This window comes from Delphinus delphis, chromosome 3 (genome assembly GCF_949987515.2).
Source record: "Delphinus delphis chromosome 3, mDelDel1.2, whole genome shotgun sequence".
In the NCBI taxonomy this organism is placed as follows: domain Eukaryota; kingdom Metazoa; phylum Chordata; class Mammalia; order Artiodactyla; family Delphinidae; genus Delphinus; species Delphinus delphis.
In genome coordinates this window covers 60,202,576-60,225,643 of record NC_082685.1, presented here as the reverse complement: position 1 = coordinate 60,225,643, position 23,068 = coordinate 60,202,576, and the positions used below count along the sequence as shown (strand labels likewise).

General features: G+C 51.8%; 1 protein-coding gene across 1 annotated transcript in view; it reads left to right on the top strand.

Annotated features, from left to right (window-relative positions):
• The window catches only part of TGFBI (transforming growth factor beta induced), a 32,480-nt gene extending 23,980 nt beyond the window's left edge, over nucleotides 1-8,500 (top strand). The window contains exons 11-17 of the mRNA XM_060006929.1: nucleotides 122-258; nucleotides 1,099-1,229; nucleotides 3,608-3,732; nucleotides 5,179-5,281; nucleotides 5,866-5,945; nucleotides 7,337-7,361; nucleotides 7,836-8,500. Coding sequence (XP_059862912.1) covers nucleotides 122-258; nucleotides 1,099-1,229; nucleotides 3,608-3,732; nucleotides 5,179-5,281; nucleotides 5,866-5,945; nucleotides 7,337-7,361; nucleotides 7,836-7,876 — 642 coding nt within the window. The 3' untranslated portion in view covers nucleotides 7,877-8,500. The remainder of the gene's footprint in view (nucleotides 1-121; nucleotides 259-1,098; nucleotides 1,230-3,607; nucleotides 3,733-5,178; nucleotides 5,282-5,865; nucleotides 5,946-7,336; nucleotides 7,362-7,835) is intronic.
• The last annotated feature ends 14,568 nt before the right edge of the window (nucleotides 8,501-23,068 follow it).

Below are 23,068 nucleotides of genomic sequence, written 5' to 3'. Positions count from 1 at the left end.
GCCCCGTATATATTCACTGATCTCTGCGGATGAAGCCGTCAGGACGTGCCCTGAACAAATCGGGAGGCCCCTGCTTTGGGTTGGGGGTAACCTGGCCTCTCTCTGCCCCTCTTTGGTACAGAGCCTGTGCATTGAGAACAGCTGCATCGCCGCCCACGACAAGAGGGGCAGGTACGGGACCCTGTTCACCATGGACCGGGTGCTGACCCCCCCAGTGGGCACCGTCATGGACGTGCTGAAGGGAGACAGTCGCTTCAGGTAACCGGCCCCATCCCAGGGCGGTGCTTCTGCAAGTGGCCGTGCTGGGGCAGGACGGTGGCCTCAGCTGTCTGTCGAGCTCCCCACTTCCTCGGGGCTCCAGTGAACACCGGCCGTGCGCCCGTGTGATCTCCCGAGCCGGGGATTCGGAAAGGACGAGGGTCACCTTGGAAACTTAGGTTGAGAAGAAGGGTCGCTTCTGGGAGTGTAATCCTCACACCCGTGGGAACAGGGAGGGGGCTGCCCCTGTATTCCTGAAGGGCAAGGGAAACGTCCTGCTCTCCTTTTAAAGTCCCAGGGAAGCTGAGCACACCTGGCTTTGCGCGCGTGGTGAGTCTCGCTCTGTCGTGTCTGCTTACTGCCCCTGAAGTTTCCTTCCTTCTCGGGCTCCTGATGTCCCTTTGTTTTCTCGCCTCGCTCTCTCCATTTCTGGTTTGCTCACTCCCCACTGGGTGCTGTGACGTTGAGCATTTCCTGTCACTGAATTCAGCCATCTGCCCAAGAGCCTAGGAGACCACCCACCCTCTTCCCCACCCCCACTCCCCGGAATCACATCCCTCGGGCCCTGGGGCTCAGTCAGTCTCTGGGTCAGCCATGGCACTGACCTCTCCCTACCTCCTTCCGCCTCTGGCCACTGACTTCTGGCTTTTAACTGAGCTTAGCATCTACGGAGAGAAGACGCAGACCGGAATTGTTTCCTGTCTGTACGAAAACCAGCAAGGGGTGCGAATGCCAGTGCTCTGGGCTCCACCTCCCCACAGCGGTGCGGTGTTTGGGCAAATGACAACCCCCCCTCACACACACGGAGGGAGGTGACCTTTTCCGTGTATGTGTCCGCAGCATGCTGGTAGCCGCCATCCAGTCTGCAGGGCTGACCGAGACCCTCAACCGGGAAGGGGCCTACACGGTCTTCGCCCCCACCAATGAAGCCTTCCGAGCCTTGCCGCCGGGAGAACTGAACAAACTCTTGGGTAAAGAGCAACCTAAGTACATTTTTCAACTTCTCTAAAGTAACTGTATCGGTCAGGGTTTCAGCAGGAAACAGTTGGCACATTAGGAAGGGTTTGACTGTAAGGAATTTAATGACAAGACTATTTGCAGAGGTGTGGGCAGGGTCAAAGGAACCAGCAAAGGGTGATGGTACCCGGTGTTTACCGCTCCAGGCCTGGGGGTGCTGGGGGCAGGGGATGGTGGGGGGAGGGCCGGTCCAGGGAGACCCTAGGAGGAGGGGCATAGCACAGTGGCTAGAGCCGCAAGCAGCTGCTGTCAGAACCATGACAGGGAGGCCACTGGGTGCCTTGGCCTCCTTCAGCGGCCGCCTGGCGGCTGACCGCAGGAGGGTGAGGGAGCCTGGATGATGCACTTGACGGTGGTCGGCTTCCCCGGGCAGTGAACAAGCCAGAGGAGAGTAGAAGGGAATTGAGGGTAGATGACAACCAGCCCAATCAACAAGGCATGGCTTCCCCTGCGGACCTGTGAGAACCTGCTCGTGAAGCCATTTACCTGCATCACATGTACCTCAGGATGAAAGCTTTACCGAGAAGCTCCTCAAGGCCCTGAGCAATTATGTTGAGTATGTTTGAGAGACAATCTAGTGGTGAAGAGCTTGGGCTCCCAGATTACCTGAAAGCAGACCAAACGCTGGCTCTGGCGTTTACCAGCTGACCTCTTGCAGGTTGCTTAACCTCTCTGGGCCTCGGTTTTCCCAGTAGTAAACTGGAGGTGGTAAGAGTACCTTGCTCAGAGTGTTAATAAGGATTAAATGAGCATTGCCCACAATGCTGGGCACACGTCCCCCATCGATAATGGGATAATGGCTATGATGGTGCGGAGGTAGGATGGGCCTGCGGTGTTTACTCTGACGCGTGCCTGTGAACGTCGCATCCACCCAGTGCGGAAGGGTGAGTCTGAGGAGGAGGAGGAAGGATCCCGGCTGAGCCTTGGGACCCGAATCGTCTGCACCTCCCTTCCCGCTCTGGAGTGCAGAACAAAAAGCTCGGGGAGCTGTGAACTGAATTTGTGTCCTGTTTAATTTTCCTTATTGCTAAGTGAATGCCTGTGTCTGTGGTGCTGACGTATGTTCCTGAGGAGAGGGGAGACATTCATCCTGGACATAAACTTGCCATTCTCTCTCTGTTCAGGAGGAACGGAATATTCCCTAGGTGTCCCAAGCCTGCTTGGCTTGCCTTTCATTTTCATCTGTGCGGGAGCTGAGGGAGGGCTTGGGCAAAGCTCCCCCTACACGCCCTCCCTCAGGCCTGCGGGCAGGATTAGACCCCGGAACGCCTGGGGCACGGAGCCCATCCCCCGTGTTAGAGGTGATCCAGATGTTAGAGAGCTCAGAAGAAGGAGACCCTCCCCTCCTGGGGGCTGGCTGGGCTCAGCACCTCCAGGCCGTATTTCGGTGGAAGGGAAACTCTTGCCAGCTCCAAGCTGTGGACGTCTGGAAATCCCTTTGTACCTGGTGGCTCCATCCCGTGGCACTCATGTGGATTCGTCCATAACCAAGTGAACTCCCCAAAATACTTTAAAGCTTCCTCTGTTCTCAGTTTCAAGTTGCTGGAAATAGCCGTCCATAAGCCCTGGGGATACCCAGCCATTTGGCTGGTAACATGAGTATCAGGGGCAGCCCCGATGCAGAGGAGAGGGCAGCTGGCAGCCTTAAGGTTGCCTCCCACTCTTAATTTGGGGACTGCCTGTGCACCTTTATGAATAATTGGCTGCATTCCGCAGTGGGTGGAGGAGCTGATGTGGGCCGGAAGGAATGCTGAGACGTGACGAGGAGGGACGCTGTGGAGGGATCTCCCCTTCGGCCCTGACCTCATCGGCTCCATAGCTCCTCCAGACCGCAGCTGTCGACTCTTTTAAGTTCTCCCTTCAGGAAACAGCCGTCTCAAAATATGCATTTGTGGGCAGAATGTGTAAATATTTCACTACTGTGTTATAACTATTGGGAGCCACGTTGATGATGAAATGTCTCAGATGCCAGTGTTGTAAAGGCCCCTGGCTTTCCAAGCAAATATTTAGTCATGGAAACATGAGTCATACTCACAGAAGAGTATAGATTAAATCCTTCTCAGCATCACAGAAGCGTGTACTTAACCTAGCAGCCCATCCAGTGCACAGGTAGAGTCATGGCCATGGTCATATGCCTTGTTCCCCTGACCGTTACGCACATGGTGGGTCGGAGGGCTGAGCACACAGTAGGTGCTCAGTAAGTGCCTATTACCTGGGCAGGGGGTCTTCCCCTCGGGGGTGACTGCTTCCATCTTCTCCTTTGGGCCCTCTCTGACCACACCCGTTACCAGCCTTAGGATTAACTCTGCTTTCTTTTCCCACAAACCTGCAGGCAACGCCAAGGAGCTTGCCAACATCCTGAAATACCACGTTGGCGATGAAATCCTGGTTAGCGGAGGCATCGGGGCCCTGGTGCGGCTGAAGTCTCTCCAAGGCGACAAGTTGGAAGTCAGCTCGGTGAGTACGTTGCACAATTAAAAGGCTGGCCGTGCCCTACCGCTGGGATTTAGGGCACATCTCATCCCTAGGATGGCGTTAGACACACACTCTGTGTTTAAGAAGCATCTTGAATCTCTGAGTGTATTTTGAAAGAAAAGAGAAGAAAAAAGGAAAGAAAAGAAAAAAGAAGGGGCTTCCCTGGTGGCGCAGTGGTTGAGAGTCCGCCTGCCGATGCAGGGGACACGGGTTCGTGCCCCGGTCCGGTAGGATCCCACATGCTGCAGAGCGGTTAGGCCCGTGAGCCATGGCCGCTGAGCCTGCGCGTCCGGAGCACAGAGGGAAAGGCCACAACAGTGAGAGGCCCGCGTACCGCAAAAAAAAAAAAAAAGGAAAGGAAAAGAAAAAGAGTCTTCAGGGAAATCAAGGGAGATTGTGGTTAGACCGGAATAAGAACTTCCAGATCTTCAGGGGAATGAAGCATCTGATTGGCATCTGGGAGAAGCTATTAAATCTCCCTTTCCTTAAGGAAATGATAGTTACTTACAAGTCTTGAAAGATCAATTCCCAGTCCCCTTCCCACTCTGTCCCCCCCAAGTCCAGGGGTTCACTGAGCTGTACCATGAACCAGATCAACCCAGGAGGCTTTTTCTTCTGACGCTTGTTCTGTGAACCTTCCCTTACTCTGCACATTCCACTTTGGAGCTCCCTCCGAGGGTCCCTACCTTGAAGAGAGGGAACAGATAGGCAGCCCAGCTCTGCGAAGCTGCCTGTGGCCTCCCTGGCTGTACCAGCCAAGGCCACTGACACCCCGTGGAGGGACCACCCTTGCAGCATGTGGCTGGCTCAGCTTCTGCTCCCTGCGCCTCTCTCCTGGCCTCCAGCCATCCCTGTGCTCACCAGCTTCTCCCGGGAGCACGGGAAGGCAGGCAGGGATGGCATGACTTGTTTGACTTCTGCAGGTCACCTGAGAATCTCCCAGCTCCTAGTCTGGGATGTCAGGGTCCTGTCGGTCTCAGGCTCCAGTTCCCCCTTCCCCCTTGGGCCGTTCAGGAAAGCCTGAGACAGATTTACCCTGTGAGAAACTCTGAAGCCAGGCATGGAGGAAAAGTGGAAAGAGCCCTTCACCCAGAGCTGGACGCCTGGCTTCTGTTCCCAGCTGTCCCACCTGCTCAGCTTAAAGGAGGCCATAATATCGACCGCCTCACCACGCGCTGCTGTGAGGATAAGGGAATCACACAAAAGAGCACTTTGTAAATTGCAACACGCTGGGTCCACACAAGGATGAAATTGAGCCTCCCAGACCGAAGGTCTGTAGCTGACAGGGTCTATTCCAGTCACCAGAGTGTCCCCAGCACTCAGCACAGGGTCTGGCATCCAGAAGTGCTCAGTAAACATTTGCTGGGTTAAAAATGGATAAGGGAAACGTGCTTGGTGTTCAACAATTGCTGTCTCTTTTTCTCCCAGAAAAACAACGTGGTGAATGTCAATAAGGAGCCTGTTACTGAAGTTGACATCATGGCCACCAATGGCGTGGTCCACGCCATCTCCAGTGTCCTGCAGCCTCCGGGTAAGGCCCTAAAGAACCACGTCCCCGCTCATCCTGCTGCTGGCCCTTCTCGACACACAGCCGTTGGTGCTCGATAGAAGCCCTGGTGTAAGCAAAGAGGAGAATGATGTGGGATGTGTGGACTGAGCATCTGTGGACGGCATTGCTGGGTCTGGTTGAAAAGTAACTTAGGAACTCTTGGTTCAAAGGCACTACGCCCAGCACCTCAAGGACAGATTTCTCTTTGCTGAATTGCCCGGCTGTCCTAGCCCTGTTCGAACAGAGCCCAGTTGTTTGTTACATGTGAACGCTGTGAACATGGGTCAAAGCACCCCTCCTGCAGCGTCCCGCCCTGGGTGAGCTCTCTTTACCTCCAGCAAAGCTGCACTGGAGCCTAGCCTCTCTCCTCAACCTGTGCATTCACCTTTCTTTGAGCTCTCTCCCCACGGGCCAGATTCCACCACGAGTTATGGAAAGTTATAAAGGAAGACTTCGTCTGAGAATGTGAGCCAGAAAACCCAGCAGTGCCCCCTCAGTCCTGGTGGTTATGAATGACACGCTAATCATTTCTCTCTCGTTGAAGCTGCCTTTCTTTTTATCTGCAGCCAACAGACCTCAGGAACGGGGGGACGAGCTCGCAGACTCTGCGCTTGAAATCTTCAGACAGGCATCTGCGTTCTCCAGGGTAAGATGCCTGCCTACGCTGGCCCCTGCCCTGAACAGCCTTGGGTCCTGTGCTTGGGCTCCTGTCTTCCTTGGCTGTCCTCCCAGGGCTCTCCCGTAATTTCTCTCCACTCCCATGGGGCATCCTTAGCCCTGGCCCGTGTGGAGTTTGGAGAAAAGAACCCAGGCAGCCCCGGCTTCCTTTGTGGGCGACAGCCGAGGCCTTCCAAGCGAGGCCTCTGAGCCTCAGTGCATGGGGAAGCCGTAGCTGGTGAGAACGGACACAGCTCTGGAATCCAGCTGACCGAGAAGGGCACTCCATCTTGAATTTTCCTTACAGCGGACTGGCCTGCCCTGAGCCTGGGCTCCAAGTTACTCTTCTGTTTTCTGTGATGCAGCCCGCCATGGCCAGTGCTGGGGCCCTGCTGGGCAGAGGTGTGGGTGCCGGATCCAGGGCCCTGTCTGTGTGGGGCACCTCCCTTCCTTGCCTCAGCGCCACCTCCCTCTCAGAACCTCTCGGACTTTCTGTGCTTTTCCTCCCGTTCCCCAGCTTGCCCAGGGCCCGGGGGTCCACTCAGGCTCCCTTCAGGTCAGGTGGAGCCCCTTGGGAATACGGGTCATGTTACAGAAGGTTTGCATTCCCACAGAAGAGCCTGCTGGAGGTAGTCTTTAACCCAGAGGTATGGAGCTGGAATACGTCCCTTTACTTTTGGACATAGGGCTCTCCTTCGCGCCCCTTGAGGAGGGTTCTTGGCCCAGAGTTCCTATTCCTGAGAGCCACCCCCTGTGCGGTCCCAGCTCCGCAAGCTGCAGCGGATAGTCTGGGGGGGAAGCCTGACTTCGGGGCATCCCAGGAATGTCCGCCTCAGAGTCCCTTGGTTGGGGCTAGCGCATCATCACTTGGGGCTGCCACGACTGACTGAGTGGCTCCCCGGGGCCCAGCAGTTCCACATTCCCCTTCCTCTTCCTCATTCCCACCATTTTTTTTTTTTTTAAGAAGATGTTGGGGGTAGGAGTTTATTAATTAATTAATTTATTTTTGCTGTGTTGGGTCTTCGTTTCTGTGCGAGGGCTTTCTCTAGTTGTGGCGAGCGGGGGCCACTCTTCATTGCAGTGCGCGGGCTTCTCACTATCGCAGCCTCTCTTGTTGCGGAGCACAGGCTCCAGACGCGCAGGCTCAGCAGTTGTGGCTCACGGGCCTAGTCGCTCCGTGGCATGTGGGATCCTCCCAGACCAGGGCTCGAACCCGTGTCCCCTGCATTAGCAGGCAGATTCTCAACCACTGCGCCACCAGGGAAGCCCCCATCCCCACCATTTTTTCTGAGCAAGGATGGCAATGGGCAAAGCCACTGCCATGAGCAGGTGTAGGTATTACATCCACTAGACAACTTGACACCTTGTGTTTTCTTTCAGGCTACCCAGAGCTCTGTGAAACTAGGTAAGTGTGGTCTGGGTTTGAAGTCCTTGTAGACTTGTTTGGGTCTTACCCCCTAGCAGGCCCAAACCTGCCATCTGCTGTCTATAGCTAAGAACATCATGGTGCAATAAAACATGGCTTTTGGGGTCAGACACAGAACACCTAGTTTCCTTCTCCCTAAGATGGAGATAATAAGAGTGCCAACCTTTTTAGGGTTGATACGAGTTTTTAGGTTTGAGAACCTGGGAATATTGCACAGGGGCTTGGCAGGAGCCCATGATGAGGTCGTGGCCCCAAGCTGGTAGACGTAGAAAATCCCGGTTCAGAACATCGCTGAGTAAGATACGAAGTTTCACAAGCCAGAAAGTACCTGCTCTGTGCAGGAGAGGATGGCAGAAGAAGGCTGCTTGGCCCTCGTGCTCGTGATTCTGACAGTATCCTAGACAGACATGGGAAGCCTGCCCCTTTTTCACCTTTCACGTCTCTCTCTTTCAGCCCCTGTCTACCAGCGGTTATTAGAGAGGATGAAGCATTAGTGCGAAGGACCGCAGGACGAATGCATTTCAGCAGCTCCCCACCAGTTTCTCTCAGTTTGCCAAAGAGACTGAATGTCTCAGAAACCAAATATCACACTTCAATGTACCTGGGCCATAATGTACACCGTAATGAGATCTGAGCCTTGGGAGGGTGGGGGGAGGAGGGAGAGAGAGAGACTTTTAATTTTTGCCCCCTAAACGACACTGTTAGCCCCATTGCATGCAGAGACCTGGATGTCACTGCCTGACATTCAGTTCCAGGAAGGACCTGTCCCAAATGTGGAACTTCCTGCCTATGCTACTTACTCTGGAAAAGGGAGCCAAAGTTTCTGAAGCTCACAAAACATGAATCAAGCAATCCAGCATCATGGGGGTGTCGTGGCACTGTTTCTGTAGAGCTCTTTCACAGTTGGAGAAGTAGAAATGGCATCCTTATAAGCTATGAGTTGAACAGCTCTGTCAAACATTTCTTGCACCCACATGTGGCTTGGACCCTTCTGTGTGACCTGTCCAGGTAGAAAAGAGAGGGTAGGTAGAGTACCCAGAGCTCAGGCTTCCCCCGGTTGTGGTAGAGACATGGTGTGTCTGTAATAATAAAACCAAAGAAACGTATGCCGCTGTGGATGGGAACTGTGTGCTGGCTTGGGTATTTCACAGGGTTGGGTTTCTGTTTCTTGGGGCTGTGATGTGCCTTCCACGGAAATTCCACCAGGAGCAGCTAGGCGGGAAGCCCTGAGGGATGGTCTAGGGACGACCATAGCATCAGCTTCATAGGTCCGTCGCGAGGATGAAGGGACATGATTCTTGTAAAGCACTCGGCACAGCATTAAGTATCCTTATTCTTATCACGCTGTCTGGAGCTGCTCAGGATCAGTGTAGCTGAGAGCCTTTTTTTAGTGTCTTTCCCACAGGCAGCCCCCTTTCCTGGAGACTGGGACGCCCCACCTTCCCCCACATCACTGCCAAGGCTGACTGAGAACTCATTTCACTTAGGGGACCAAATACCCAAAGATGGTGCTGCCGGGAATAGAGCAGTGGCGCGGCAGACAGCCCCTCCCTGGTGTGGCTTCCGGTCTGGGGAAAGACAGCCGTTAACACGGCATCCAATACAATCGTTCATCCATCCATTCCTCAGATGTGAGTGTTAGGCCTTGGGGAGCAGACATGGCCCTGTTCTCATGGGGAAGAGACTCATTCGTCAGCTAATGGCAGTGCTGCCTGCCCAGCCACGTGGACTCGGAAGGACAGCACCGTGGTTCTGTGACAGGAAGGAATCTGAGCACGTGGGGGCCGGAGGAAGGGACACCCAGGAGCTCCTGGATGTGGGAGGAGGTAAGAGGAGTTGAGGGAGCTGACCTGGAGGGGTGGAGGTCAGGCTGCGGGGGGCTCGGGAGACGTCCCAAGAGGTGAGGTTTAGCCTTCTGCACGCTCCCGCCACTTTCCCGCCACTCTGCCTGGCTCCCCGCCCCCAGGGGCTCGTACAGGCTTGGGCTGCCTGGGATGCCCTGCTCCCCCTAGAGGTGCTGCTCTTTGAGCACCCAGTATTGTACACACCTGGACTCTACAGGATGCCATCAGAACCCAAAGAGGTGATTCGTATAACTTCCATAGATCCTTTCATTGAAAACAAAACTCACCACACATTTCCTTAACAATGCCAAAGCCCCTCCACCTGTCCCTGTGGCCCCAGCCCTGGCCCTACCCCAGCCGCCCCAGTACGGGGGGCTCCACCCCTTCTTTCAGCTGGAGAGTCCTCCTTGTGACTGTGAAGCATGCACAGGCATGGCCCTGCCTCCCCCTCCCAGCCAAAGAGGATTGAATTCCCTTTTGGGGTCCTAAACATCCCCACCCCTGGAGACTCAGGCAAAGCATTAGGCGCTGCCATCTGAGGATGGATGCCCAGGGCCAAGGGGTCGGCCACTGGATGTCTCCAGGGAGGGGTGATCGCTGGAGGGAGGGGTGCATCAGAAGGTCAGAGAACAGCCCAAGCCAGGAGGTTGCCCAGGCCTCTCTGAGCACTGCCTGTTGAGCGCCAGCCAGGTAAAGGAAGGCGAAGGAGAAGGGAAAGGGGCTTTGCTTGGTTCCCTTCGCTCCCGGCTGTCACTCTTGGGCTCCCAGGGCTCTGGGCTAGAGAGGACCACAAAGACCCTCAGCACTGGGGCCCCGGGGCCTTCCAGGCTAGGGCGTGCGTTTCCTACACACAGGCCAGCTCAGGGATGGCGCCAGGGCCACTGCGTTGGGCTCTGCTCCTGAATGCATTATCTTCTCTATTTCTTACATCAGTCCTCCTGTGAAATGCGTAAGGACTCGTGGGATCTCTATTTTACTGCTGTCAAAGTGGAAGGTTAAAGGGGTAAGGTAGTTTGCCAGGTCACAGAATAGGAAGAGGCCGGCGCACAAACCCTACACTCTTAACCATCCCTTGTGTCCCACCCGCCCCAATGTCCACTGAGGAGGAGCCCCGGCAGCCCCGGGCCAGCAGGACACGGGTGGCCTCCTGAGAAGTCCTCTGCTTGCACAGCCTAGACCGTAGCTTGTTGACGTGCTGCTGGGGAGCCAGGAGTGCGGTCAGCGCCAGCCATGGACACCCCAGACACATGGATGTCAGCAAAGAAGGGAGAGGAGAGGGATTTCCCATGCAGAGGAAAGTACCTCTGTGCTTGAAACCATAATTCAATGGCATGGTCTGAGAGGAGCTGCCCGGAATATTGTGCTCAGAAATCTTTCTAAAGCCAGGAAAGAAGGCCACGGGATGAGGGTTGGGCGCGGTGCCCTGTCCTGGAAAGTCAGCTGGGGCCACCTCCCTGGCCGTCCCTGCCTGGCGAGGAAAGGAACACACCCGCTCCACGGGATCCTTTGTTCAAATCCCAGATTGAACCAGTTCAGAGAAGAAGCGGAGTGGCTGTGGGAGTCTGGTACAACCCTCTACACACACACACCCCTCCAATGGCCTGAGCGGCCCAAGACAGAGCCTCAGGCACAGATACCTTGCACTCCACACCTACTCCTGGGTTGGGGGAGGACTCTGGGTGGGGAGGAAGACAGCAGCTGAGGTCTGGTTGCCCCACAGGAAACTTCCAGCTCTGGCCTGCTGGGGGCGGGTTCCACAGAACCATCTGTACCCCAGGCGACGGAGCTCCTTGCGTGACAGGGGCGGTAGAGTTGACACTGAGACCTGAAAAGTGAGGGGCTGGGGAAGAGAATTTGGGCTGAAAGAACATGAAGTGCATAAAGTCTCCAAGGCACGTGCTGGAGAGATTTGTGCGGCCAGAGTGGGGAGAGGAGAGGAAATTGCTGAGATAGATATCTGGGATCAGACCATGCCTGGCCTCGTGGGCTGCGGTAAGGATTTTAGACATTATCTTTCTGACAGGAGCCACAGTGGGCTATCGCTGGGAGAGCTGCGCCGTGATCAGATTTCTTTTATTGTGGTAAAATAGACATAGCGTGGAGTTTACCATTTTAACCATTTCTAAGTGGACAGTCCAATGCCATTAAGTACATTCACACTGTTGTGTGACCCATCTCCAGGACTCTTTTCATCTTTCAAAACTGAAACTATATCCGTTGACACGAATTCCTCATTCTCCCTTTCCCCCGGCCCCTGGTAACCACGGTTCGACCTTTTGTCTTTATGAATTTGACTGCCCCAGGTACTTCATATAAACAGAATCGTACAGCGTTTTTCCTTTTGTGACCAACTTATTTCACTTAGCATAATGTCTTCAAGCTTTATCCTCCTCATAGCACGTGTCAGTTTCCTTCATTTTCAAGGCTGAATAATATTCCATTGTGTATATACCACATTTTCGTTTTTCATTCACTCATCAGTGGACAGTTGGATTGCTTCTACCTTCTGGCTGTTGTGAAGAATGCTGCTATGAATGTGGGTGGACAGATATCTGAGTGCTGCTTTCAGTTCTTTTGGGTGTATACCCAGAAATGAATGGGGGAGAAGCTGCCAGTAGAAGAAAAGTGAAGGTTCTGTTTTGGATATTTTACTTTGGAGAAGTCGTTCAACATCCAAGTGGGATGTCAGAAAGGCGTTTAGAGCTCAGGGAAGAGGTCAGGCCTGAGATGGGGTGTTTGGGTGTCATCAAATGCTGTAGGTGCTGTTCAAAAACACTGACTGGGTGAGATCACCTAGCGAGAGAATATGGAGAGAGGACAGTGCCTCAGACAGAGCCTGGGGCTGCCCCAGCATTTAGAGGTTTGGCGGAGGGAGAGAAAGCAGCCAAAGGGGTTGAGAAGATATGTGAGGAGGCCTGGAAGTCACCAGAGGACAGCCTTTCAAGGAGGGAGCAACAACCATGTGAAATCACTGGTGTGCCCATTGGATTTGGCCACGTGAATGTCATCAGAAACCTCGGCAAGAGGACTTGAATCTGGAGTGAGAGGGAAAGAGGGGTGAGAAGGTGCATTTTCTGGTTTGAGTGCTTGAAGGGATGCCATTTTCAAGGACTGATAAACCTGTAGGTAAATGAAAGACTGGAAATAATCTCTTTGTTCAGAAATAATCTATTTGTTCAACCTCATCCTTTATGCCTGGATCAGAAACCCCTCCCCCCATTCCCTGTGAATCCATTATCACAGCCCTAATAGCTTATTTGGAGTAATTCCCTAACTTCCTTTTCCGCTTCCCCTGCTAGCGAGTGATCTGCTGTGAGGGAGGGACTCTGTCCCACCCCCAGGTCCCAGCGCCTAGCACAGGGCCTGGCACACAGTAAGTATTCAAATGGTGTCACCCCAGAGCCTGGTTTCCAGAGCACAAATGGTCCCTTCATTCAACATGGCAGGCTCAGGGCCCTGTTGCTCTCTGAAAAGGAAGAGGAGGCTTCCTAGACAGTTGGGGTATCCTTCTGGGGGGCTCTCATGGATGTAGGTTGGAGGAAGCCTGCATCCAGCACCCTTCTCAGGTCTCTTCCAGAAAAGCAGACGGTGGCCTCGTGGGCATTCCTGTCCCCGAGGCAGCTTCAGTCCACTTTGGCTAAGAAGACTCCCTGAGAGAGCACACTCATGGGTCACCAGGCCCCAGGTCAGGGAGAACATCTGGGTCCAGAGAACAGACATATGGCTACTTAATCACATCGAAGGAGACTCCCCGCTCCCAATGCAGGGGGCACGGGTTCGATCCCTAGTCACGGAACTGAGATCCCACGCTGCACAGTGCAGCCAAAAAAAAAAAAAAAATCACACCACAGAGCCAGTAACTTCATCTCAAGCAGGTGACCTGACCTTCTAACAACTTTGGGGAGGAAGTTTCATACTCAGAGAGTTACTCCCCCTTTCCAGGATCCTCTTCCTCCAGTTCTGTTACAAGGAAGAAGGTCTGAGATTTGGGAGCAGCAGAGAGAGAGAGAGGAGAATTAAATATCCTTTAAATATCCTTATTTGGGTGGAAATGAGTTTTTAAATGAACAGATGGAAAACTGCTCTCTTCACTGTCAGGGGGGCCAGTGAGTCCCTGTGGCTTCTTGGCAACAGCTCATACATAATTCAAGTTCAAGGAAGCCATCTGTACGCAGGGCCCTTTCCCTGATGACAGCTCTCAGTCGGGCTCCCAGACGTGAGGATGACGGAAGTGGAGGAGAAGGTCAGTCCCACCGTGGTGGGGGAGGAGAGTGAACACAGGGCCAATGTGTAAGCACCCTGTGACCTCCGTTCTTCAGTCATGCAGCTCCTCCACACGTGCCTGAGAACGAAGGAAGAACAGTCTCTGAAGTGCCGAGATGCAGCTTCCAATCCCAGCCCAACTCGGAGAAGAAACACCTTCATTCAGATCCTAGTAACTTCCAGCCTAGAGCAGGGATTCCTAATCTTCCATAAACCAGGGACTCCTGACAAAAACTGGGGACCCTTTCCTCAGAGGAATGCACAGGGACCTACAACACAGTTTCGATGACCACTCCCCCTCGAGTCCTATTCTGAACACTTTCATACGGGCCCGAATTCCACAGCACTGCACGCTTCTTGGTGCGGCAAGCAAGTCTGCCCCAAAGCATCTAGCTTAGATACACAGTAGGTCGTCAATAGATATCGAATGAGTAGGCCATCAAAGCGCAACCCGTTTATGAGCCTACAACAGGGCATCGTGGCTGTCCCTCAATGGGACAGTGGCAGCTTGACAGCAAGAGAGGAGGGCTTCCCTGGTGGCGCAGTGGTTGAGAGTCCGCCTGCCGATTCAGGGGACACGGGTTCATGCCCCGGTCCGGGAGAATCCCACATGTCGCGGAGCAGCTGGGCCCGTGAGCCATGGCCGCTGAGCCTGCGCGCCCGGAGCCTGCGCTCCGCAGCGGGAGAGGCCCCAGCAGTGAGAGGCCCGCGTACCGCAAAAAAAAAAAAAAAAAAAAAGAGAGGAGAGAAGTCGTAACCCGGTGTGATGTGGAAAGGCCTTCAGAGAGCCTTCACAGAGCAGCCCACCTGGGCAAACCTGCAAACACACACCGGTGAGAAACCCTGCGGGTGTCAGGAGTGTGGGAAGACCTTTACTCAGAACCTAAACAGTTTGCAACATGGGAGAATCCCCACTGGTGGGAACCCCTGGGTACCTGAGTAATGTGGAAACACCTTTATTTGTGGTTTACAGTTTAAATACTTGAGACGTTCATCTAGGAGGAATACCCCCTACAGAAAATAGATCTTTGAAGGTATTTATCAACCATGTTTGGAGATTATGGAATTTACACCAGTGGATGATTAAAAACAAAAGCCCTTTTTCATCTTTCTAACCTTATGTTTAGCTTTAGGTCTTAGTTGTACATTTAGTTTTATTTCCTAATATGTCTATCATTTTCGTGTTAACTTTTCAATCCGATTTGAATTTGATTTAGTCTAAGACTGGGAATTTCACCTCCAAATTTTTCTCTCATCCCCAGGAAGCCAGCAGTTCCTTCCTTCCCCAACATTTTGTTTTGCCTTCTTGGAGATACATTTGATTATTGGTATCAGCTTATGTCTCGACCACACTTTTCTGTTCCTTTGATCCACATATCTGTGCTTGTACCTGTATCACACCACTTAAATTGGTGTTAATTTAGTATCTTTTAACATCTAATAGAGTCAGATGTCTTAGCTTTTGAAGATAACTTTTTCCCTTTTGTAAAATTAACACTTCCTCCTTGCAAAAGGTTCAGAAAATATAGAGAAGCAGAAAGAAAAAGTAAAGATGACTTATAACTCTAACAACCAGTGATAGTCTTTGTTAAGTTCTTGCGACAGATTCTTCCAGATTTTGTCTTTGAGGAAAATGTGAGCATTCATTACATACTGTAATCCTCCTTTCTTGTGCCCAAATAAATTACTAATAAGTTTCAAGATAAAACAGGCATTGTGGTAGGCCAAATTATAAGATGGCCTACTTGACCTCCTCACTCCCTTGATGGCCAAAGGGAGATTATCCAGGTGGGTCCAATGTAATCACATGCCCCTTATTTAAAAGCAGACTTTCTCCAGCTGGTGGCAGAAGAGGCAGTCAGAAGTTTGCAGCGTGAGGAGTACTCCGTGCGGAGTTACTGCTTTGAGGATGGAGGGGACCAAGTGAGAAGGCACACGGGCGGCTCTAGGAGCAGGGAGCAGGCCCACGGACAGCCAGCAGGGAAATGGGGCCCTCAGACCCTCAACAGCCGCTACCTAAATGAGCATAGAACCCAATTCTTCTCCAGAGCCTCCAGGTAAGAGCCCACTGACACTGTCAGTTCAGCCCAGGGGACCCTGAGCAGAGAATCCAGGCATGCCCACCCGGAATTCTCATAGAACCGCGAAATAGTTGGTGGTGTTTTAAGCCACTAAGTTTGCAGTAACTTGTTACGGGGCAATGGAAACTAACATAGACATTTAAACGGGTAAACAATTAAAATGAAAAACCCTTTGATCAACTTTCTAACTGTATTTTCAACGTTAGAAAAATCATGTTTGGTGATAAGCCTGAGTTTAGTTTCATTTTCTTTACTCAGCATCTGCGGGGGCCTCTGAATTGCCCTCGCTCCGTGAAAAGCCTGTGTCCTGGACCAAGATGGGGGTCTCTGGGGCTGGGCTTCAGGACCAGGCTCTGTGAAGCCCCACCGGGCAGGTCACGGCCCTTCCTCTGGAAGTGGGGTGATCCCCTGCCTCTAAAACTGTCCCAGACCCACAAGAGACCTGCTGAGAGCTGGGGGTGTAGAACTACCTTGGGTTGGCCACACCCCCTCCTCACATGTTCTAGGGCACCCCCCCCCGGTGGGTTAGCTGTCACCCCAAGGGCACCCACACACAGTGGAACTACACTTGACTGTCAAATTATGATGCCCATCAGCTGGGCCTATGCGTGTTCACGGGGGCTTCTCGGAACAAGTGCCCACCTTTGCATTTTAACATTCTTAACAGCCTGCAAGTTTCTAGCCTATAGTAGCCACAGGTGGCTGCAGAGCCGGCTAGTAAGAGGGAAATTGGATCACAAAGGGCCCTGGAGCTCCTCCAACCCGCCCCCCCACCCCATGCCAACCATAATAATTTGAACGCTAGGACACATTCTCTTGGATTCCGACCCAACTCTGACTCAAAGCTCTTCTAACCACTACTTTGGGTAGCCAAGGGGAACCCATACATCCAGCAGGGACCCAAGACCAGTGGTTCTCAATTCTGCTGCCTGTTAGACTCCTGAGGGACTTTTTAAAATCCCAAAGGCTAGACCTCATTGTCAGAGATTCTGATTTTAGTTCGTTTTAAGGGAATTGGGACCTCAGTAGTTTCAAGACCTCCCCTGGTGATTTTAATGTGCAGAGCAATGGTTCTCTACCACTGCCCTGCCTAAGAACCCCCTAGGGACCTTGTTACAGATGCAGATTTCCACACCCTGCCCTGTGAGATTCTGTTTCAGCTGGTCCTGGAGAAGACCAGAAATTAGCATATTTAACACACACCCCAGGTCGGTTCTTCTCGGACTTGTTAAAATGAGGACTCTGATTTAATTGTTCTAAGATGGAAGCTCAGAGTCTGCATTTCAAATAAGTTTCCAGGTGACACTAATGCTATTTGACTGGGGGTTACACTTTGAGTGGCAAATGTCCCATCAGATTTGGAAGAACTGCCATAGACGAAAGTTCCTAAACTCGTAGTCCTGGGAAGTGTGGTCACAACAGCAACACCTGTGAACTGGTCAGAAATGAAAATCTGGGGGTGCCCACCTCAGACCTATTGGATTCGAAACTCGGGATGGAGCCAGCAATTTGAATAAGCTTCCCAGGTGATTTTGATGCAGGGCAGAGTTTGAGAACCACTGTTAGATAAATGGCCACATCTGCTGGGGCAGCAGCTCAGGGCCGGCAGAGAAGTGGTGTCTGGTTCTCTGTCTTCTCTGCTTTGGGCTCCAAAGGCAAAGGTTTGTTTCCCCAGGGGGTCAGGTCAGGTTGAGCAGGAAGCAGAGAAAGGTCCTGCCAGCCTCATCTGGAACCCAGCATGAATCCCTCAGTTTCCAGCCGTGTTGGTATCATCATGCAAATATGCAAAAACAACATTCTTAAAAGGAAGCCACTGACTTTATGATTTTAATGAGATCTGGCTCAGCCCTCTCTCAAGATGTCTATGTAGTGGTTCACCAACACCTGCCAGGGAGAGCAATACAGAGTTTGTTTGTTTTCTCAATTGAATGCATCAGTTTTTTGGAGCCTAAACGTCCACTTCTGGAAAGCAAAGGGATTTCCCTGGCCTGAGGAAATAGGGAAAGTTAACACCTCCCTGAGAAGAGGGGGTGGGATTATCCCTCTGAACGTTCATTCTTCCAATTGATATATATCGGATGCCTGTTGCATGCCAAGAACTATGCTAGGAAATGGAGACATGGCTCTGGTGGCAGGAAAGTGAGGAAATTCTCCTGGGTGTACGTGAATTATTTTATGAAGTATAAGACGGGGCCATCAGTTGGGGAGGAGGTATGAAATAATTCTCCTAGAGTTCTTTAAAAATGCAGACTCCAGAGCACCACTGAATGATCCTGATTCGGCTGCCTGAGGTGCAGCCCAGGAATGTGAGGTTTTAACAAGATCCTCTCGTAATGACTGTTGGGGGTGAGTCCTCTGAAGCATGGCAGTAAGGGTTTGCTGGTTTGTTTTGTTTTAGTTAAGTAATTTGTGTTCTTCAGGTAAAATTAGAAAATAAGGATTGAATAAGGTCCAGTTTAATCCCTCCCTCCTCCCCCGTCACAGCTAATAGCTCAGCTTCCAAGCTGGACCTAGCGCACCAGTTCCCCTCTCACTCAGTTTCTCCCCCTTGCATGGTTCAAGGTCCTGTGGTTGGTGGGTGGGTGAATGGGAGAAGAGAGGGAAGCTCCTCTTTCTGCGCCAGGACTATTTTCCCCCAGATGAGGGGTGTTTGCTTTCGGGCTGTCCGCTGTTCCCAGTCCTCTTTCAGGATCCTGCTGCCGATCTGGTGGGGAGAAGAAGGGGTGCACGAGCCTCAGCTTTCTTCGTACCCACCAGCTTGAGGGGCATCAGGGGACCACACGAGGCTTGGTCACCCATCGCCCGAGGGCACGTGGTTCCAGGAATTCTCTCTGCCTGGGTCGCCCACAGGCTGAAGGGAGGTGCTGGGAGCCCCAGGCCTGAACCAAGCCTGCGGGCTGAGCAGTGTGAGGCGAGGGGGTGGGGGCAGCGGCCCCTGAGAAGACTTGAAAGCGGGATACATGGTGGCGTGATCCAAGGCGGGTGGAAGGCAAGGTGGGCTGGTGCGCGGTCCCCATCCTTCAGAGCCGAGAGGAGAGTCGGAAATGTAGCTTGAGAGTGCCTCCAGGAGACCCTCTCCATGCCCCTGGCCCCCTTCCCCCAGCGCGCTGTCTCCTCCTCCCCGGGGTCGCTGGGATTTCCTTCCTCAAGAACCAAAGACCCTCATACCAACCGGCCTTTCCGGAAGGTAGCACGTTTCTAAAGCCCTGAAGAAAGCAACTCCACTTCCAGGCATTTCATCTCAAAAATACTTGTGCGCGTTTGTGTGCTCAATCTGGCCTACAAAGTGCTAGATGGGGCAGACACTACGAAGGTCGAAGGTCCTACCTGAGTGCGGCTTAACCCCACATTAAACCAAGTCACGTACAATGTCTGCAGATCATGACGGAAACCAGGTGGAGGAAAGATAAGGGCAGAGATCTTTTAATTGGGAGGGAGATGCGCAGCCGATCGTTCCACGGGCCTCGTTCCACGGGAGTACAACCGCGTTGCAAGGGAGGGCCAGCTGAGGTGTAAGGAACGGGAGATCTCACTATGTGGTCCACTGACCGCAGCACACACAGAAAAAAAGTCGGCAAGGATAAGATAAATGGCCGTGATTGTATTAAAGTTGCAGAGGCGTTTTGTTTGTACTCGTATATGTAGGATATCCGTAATCCACACCACGGCCTCGAGGTCGGGGGCTCTGACCTTGACTGTAAACCTCTAGTCGCGTGCATTTCTTCTTTTTTTTTTTTTTGCCGGCACCTATCCGACCTTGCAGTAGATGTTGGTCAGTCGGTCATCTAGGACCAGACTGACTTGGAACCCAAGAGTGACCCATTCCATGCGCTCCATCCAGCCATCAAAGGATTTTTAATTCAGTAGACAAAAGGATGAGAAAGCACCCACGGGTCTCAAACCCCAATATAGGAATCAGAAAGTCCAACGGAACTGAGTAACCGCTTCAGCTAAAGCCAACCCGGATAGCTAGTAGTGATCCTAACTTCTAAAGGCTGAAGGAGTGACGAGGAGGGGCGGGGCTACATCTGCGCCACGCCCCCGAGTGGTTTGCGTCACCCTGTCCTTCCCTGCCCCCAGCTCCGTGCCTGAGAGCTTGTCCCAGGCATAGTGAGGCCTCTCAGCCCCGCACACCCGCCCTTCTATTGGCACCACGGAAAGGGCCGGGAATCCGTGGCGGGAGGACCCATGAGCAGTCTCTGAGCTTGCCAAGGGCTGAGGCCAGGTTGTTTTAGCTCCGTGTCAGGCGTTGAGCTGGGTCCTGGAGACACAGAATTTGTAGTCAGCAAGTGCTTTTTGCATGGGAAGGTGAGTGAATTAATCAGGGTTTCGAAGTCGAGGAGAAAGCCGAGATGGGGCCCACAGGCCCAAGAGTTTAAAGGCCCATAGCTCAGGAGAAAATCCATGTCTAGGATAAAGTAGGGTGACTTGTTTTTCCTTTCCCCCACCCCGCCCCTTTGTCTCCACTTCTTTTCTTTTGGAGGATTCGGAAGCTAGATGGAGACCTTACCATAAATTGCTAACACAGGGGCTGAGACCTCAAGGATAACAATGTCTCAGTTTATTGAGCACACACCAGGTACCAAGCTCTGGCTTAAGCATTTTCCTCATTTAATGACCAGAAAAACTCGGTGAGGTTGTTAATGATGGCCCATTTTGCACATGAATAAACTGAGACTCAGAGCTAAATAACTGAAACATTAGAAATTGCAAAAAGTGACAGACTTATTCAGGAACACAACCAAAGTTTGGACTCTCAGGAAAGGGGAAGAGTTATCTGTAGAATCTGTCTTTTAAAATATTTCAAATAATTAGTAAGCTCCACTAGACAGATCTATCATTTTGCTCTTTACTGTTTCCCTGTACCTAGCAGAGTGCCAGGTCCACAGTAGACACTCAGTAAACATGTGGTGAATGAATGAGTGAGTGAGGACAGTAGAAATCCATTATGTAAGAAACCGTGCTGCCACCAACCTGAGTTGAACCCCAGCTCCCCCTACTTCCTAGCTATGTGACTTCAAACTCACACTTTGCACTGTTTTCTTTTGTTTTTTTGCTTTTGTTATAGTTTTTTTATAAATTTATTTATTTTTGGCTGCATTGGGTCTTTGTTGTGGTGTGCAGGCTTCTCAATGCAGTGGCTTCTCTTGTGGCAGAGCACGGGGTCTAGGCGCATGGGCTTCAGTAGTTGTGGCACACAGGCTCAGTAGTTGTGGCTCAGGGGCTTAGTTGCTCCGCGGCATGAGGGCTCTTCCCGGACCAGGGCTCGAACCCGTGTCCCCTGCATTGGCAGGCGGATTTTTAACCACGGTGCCACCAGGGAAGTCCCTGCACTGTTTTTTTATATTCATGCTGTATGAAACAAAAACCACATGAAAAATTAAAACCATTACAGGCAATAAAAGCTATACTTGACATATTCCCGGCTACCAATACAAACCCCTCCCCAGAGGTGACAGCTATTTTCAGAAAGTTTGTTGTGCCTCCTTCTAGTCCTCTTTCTGTAAACTTACATATAGTAGTAAATAAAAACACATAACTTTGTTTGAGTTACGGCTCTGTTTTGCTTTGCTTTATATGATAGGACTGTACTGCACCAGCTTTGTGGGAAACTTCACTGTGTGTCTGGGAGATGTTCCCACAACAGCATCTGGGGAGATCTCATTATTTATAATAGTTCCCCAAGAGAACATGAACTATGATTTATTTTGCCATTCTCCTTGTAGGACTGGACATTGAAGTTGTTTTTGTTTTCTGCACCAGTTTACAAATACTGTTCCAGTGAACATGTTTGCCCAAGCCTCCTCACAAACAGAGGCAAATACATCTTGAGGATAAATTCCCAGAAGTGGAATTGCTGGGCTAACATACACATTTAAAATTGTAATTGCCGTGTTGCCATCCAAAAATGGCCTACTAATAGTATTTACCGGATGGAGGCCTGGGAAGATACACTGTCATAATGGGCTTCATTCAGGCCAGGCATGCGGTAGGCTTGGTAAGCATTTACCAAAGCAATTGCCAACGTTCATTTCTATCCATTCCCAGCCCCTGATCTGAGCCAGCCCTGGCTGTGGTGCCTTGAGCCAGGTTGAGGAATGAGAACTGGCCAGCAGAAAGGGGAGGACTCAGCGGCTGCATTCCAGGCGCTCCCCCTGGTGGGCAAATGTCCCTGGACAGTAAGAAATCCCCCATCTTTGTAAACCCTAAACTCATTCCCGCTCAGAACCCTGATAGACCTCCTCTCATTCTTAGAATCCCACCCAGACTTCATTTTGCTGGCTGCTCTGGTGCCTTTGTGCCTGTCTCATAGTACCTCGTGCCACTCTCCTCTTCCCTTGTTTTGTTGCAAAACCACATTGCCTCCTCTAGTTCCTCAAGCATGCCCTTTCTACTGCCTTCATTCTTTCTCAGAGATCTCCCCACCCTACAAGCTCGTCTCTAATACTCAGCTCATATGCCACCTCTTCAGAGGGCCCTCCTGTAGACACGCTGTCTAAAGAGCCATCTCTCTACTCTCCGCATCCCCGTTCCCCACCCCTTACTCTTTGTCTAATCAGCCTGTGTATTTCCTGTACTAGCAAGTTCACGCCTAAATAAACCCAGACGTTTCCAAGTGTGGCAGAGTGCAGTGTTATGAGGGCAGGGACCATATCTGTCTAACATGTGATCCCCATCTCCCAATGCCTGCCAACAGCACCTGGCAGTAGCAAGCACTCAACATTTGTTGAATGAGTGGATGAATGAATAACTAAATAATACTAACAAGCAGGAATAGAATTGACATTGAGAGCTAACAGGGGCTAAGGCAGAACACGCTTCCCAGGGTTTTGGCTCCGTTTCTCTTTTAGATGCCCTTTATGATCAATAAGAAACAATTTTCCTGGGGTAGGTTTTAGCCAGGGCTATCATCCTGTGTGCTGTGCAGTGGAGTGAAGGCGCCAAAAGTCAGGGGTGGTTTTGACATCTTTGCCTCAATAATCCTTGCCTTAGACTACAAGGTAGACCATATTTTCTGGATGAGCAAACTGACACTCAGAGAGGTAGAGTAAGATTCACAGCTGGTATCAGCTCAAAGAATGGGAGTGTCTGGTGAGAGGAGGGTTAGCAAACAATCTTTTCCTCTAGTCCAAAAGGACACATTGTCTAAAGGAAGTACAGCCCCACACTTATGGCATGGTGGCCCTTGTCAGTGGAGAGATCTACACTGGCTGGGATTGGGTGGTGGACACACCCTTAAAATCATCTACAGTGTGCCAGGCCCCTCAGACATGATTAAGAGGTGAATTCAGCCTTCGAAAGCCTCACAGCCAAGAGATGTAATAGACCATTGTTCTGTAGGATGTCAAGTGTTATGTTTGGACCGTGGACAAGCAGGGAAGCCACATGGCCATGTTGTGCATACTTCAAATCTGGGCATTGCCTTTCAGAATGACCACAATGTGAATGGGGCTCTCTGGAGCTGAGCAGTGTACAACCTGAGCAAATGTATGTAGCT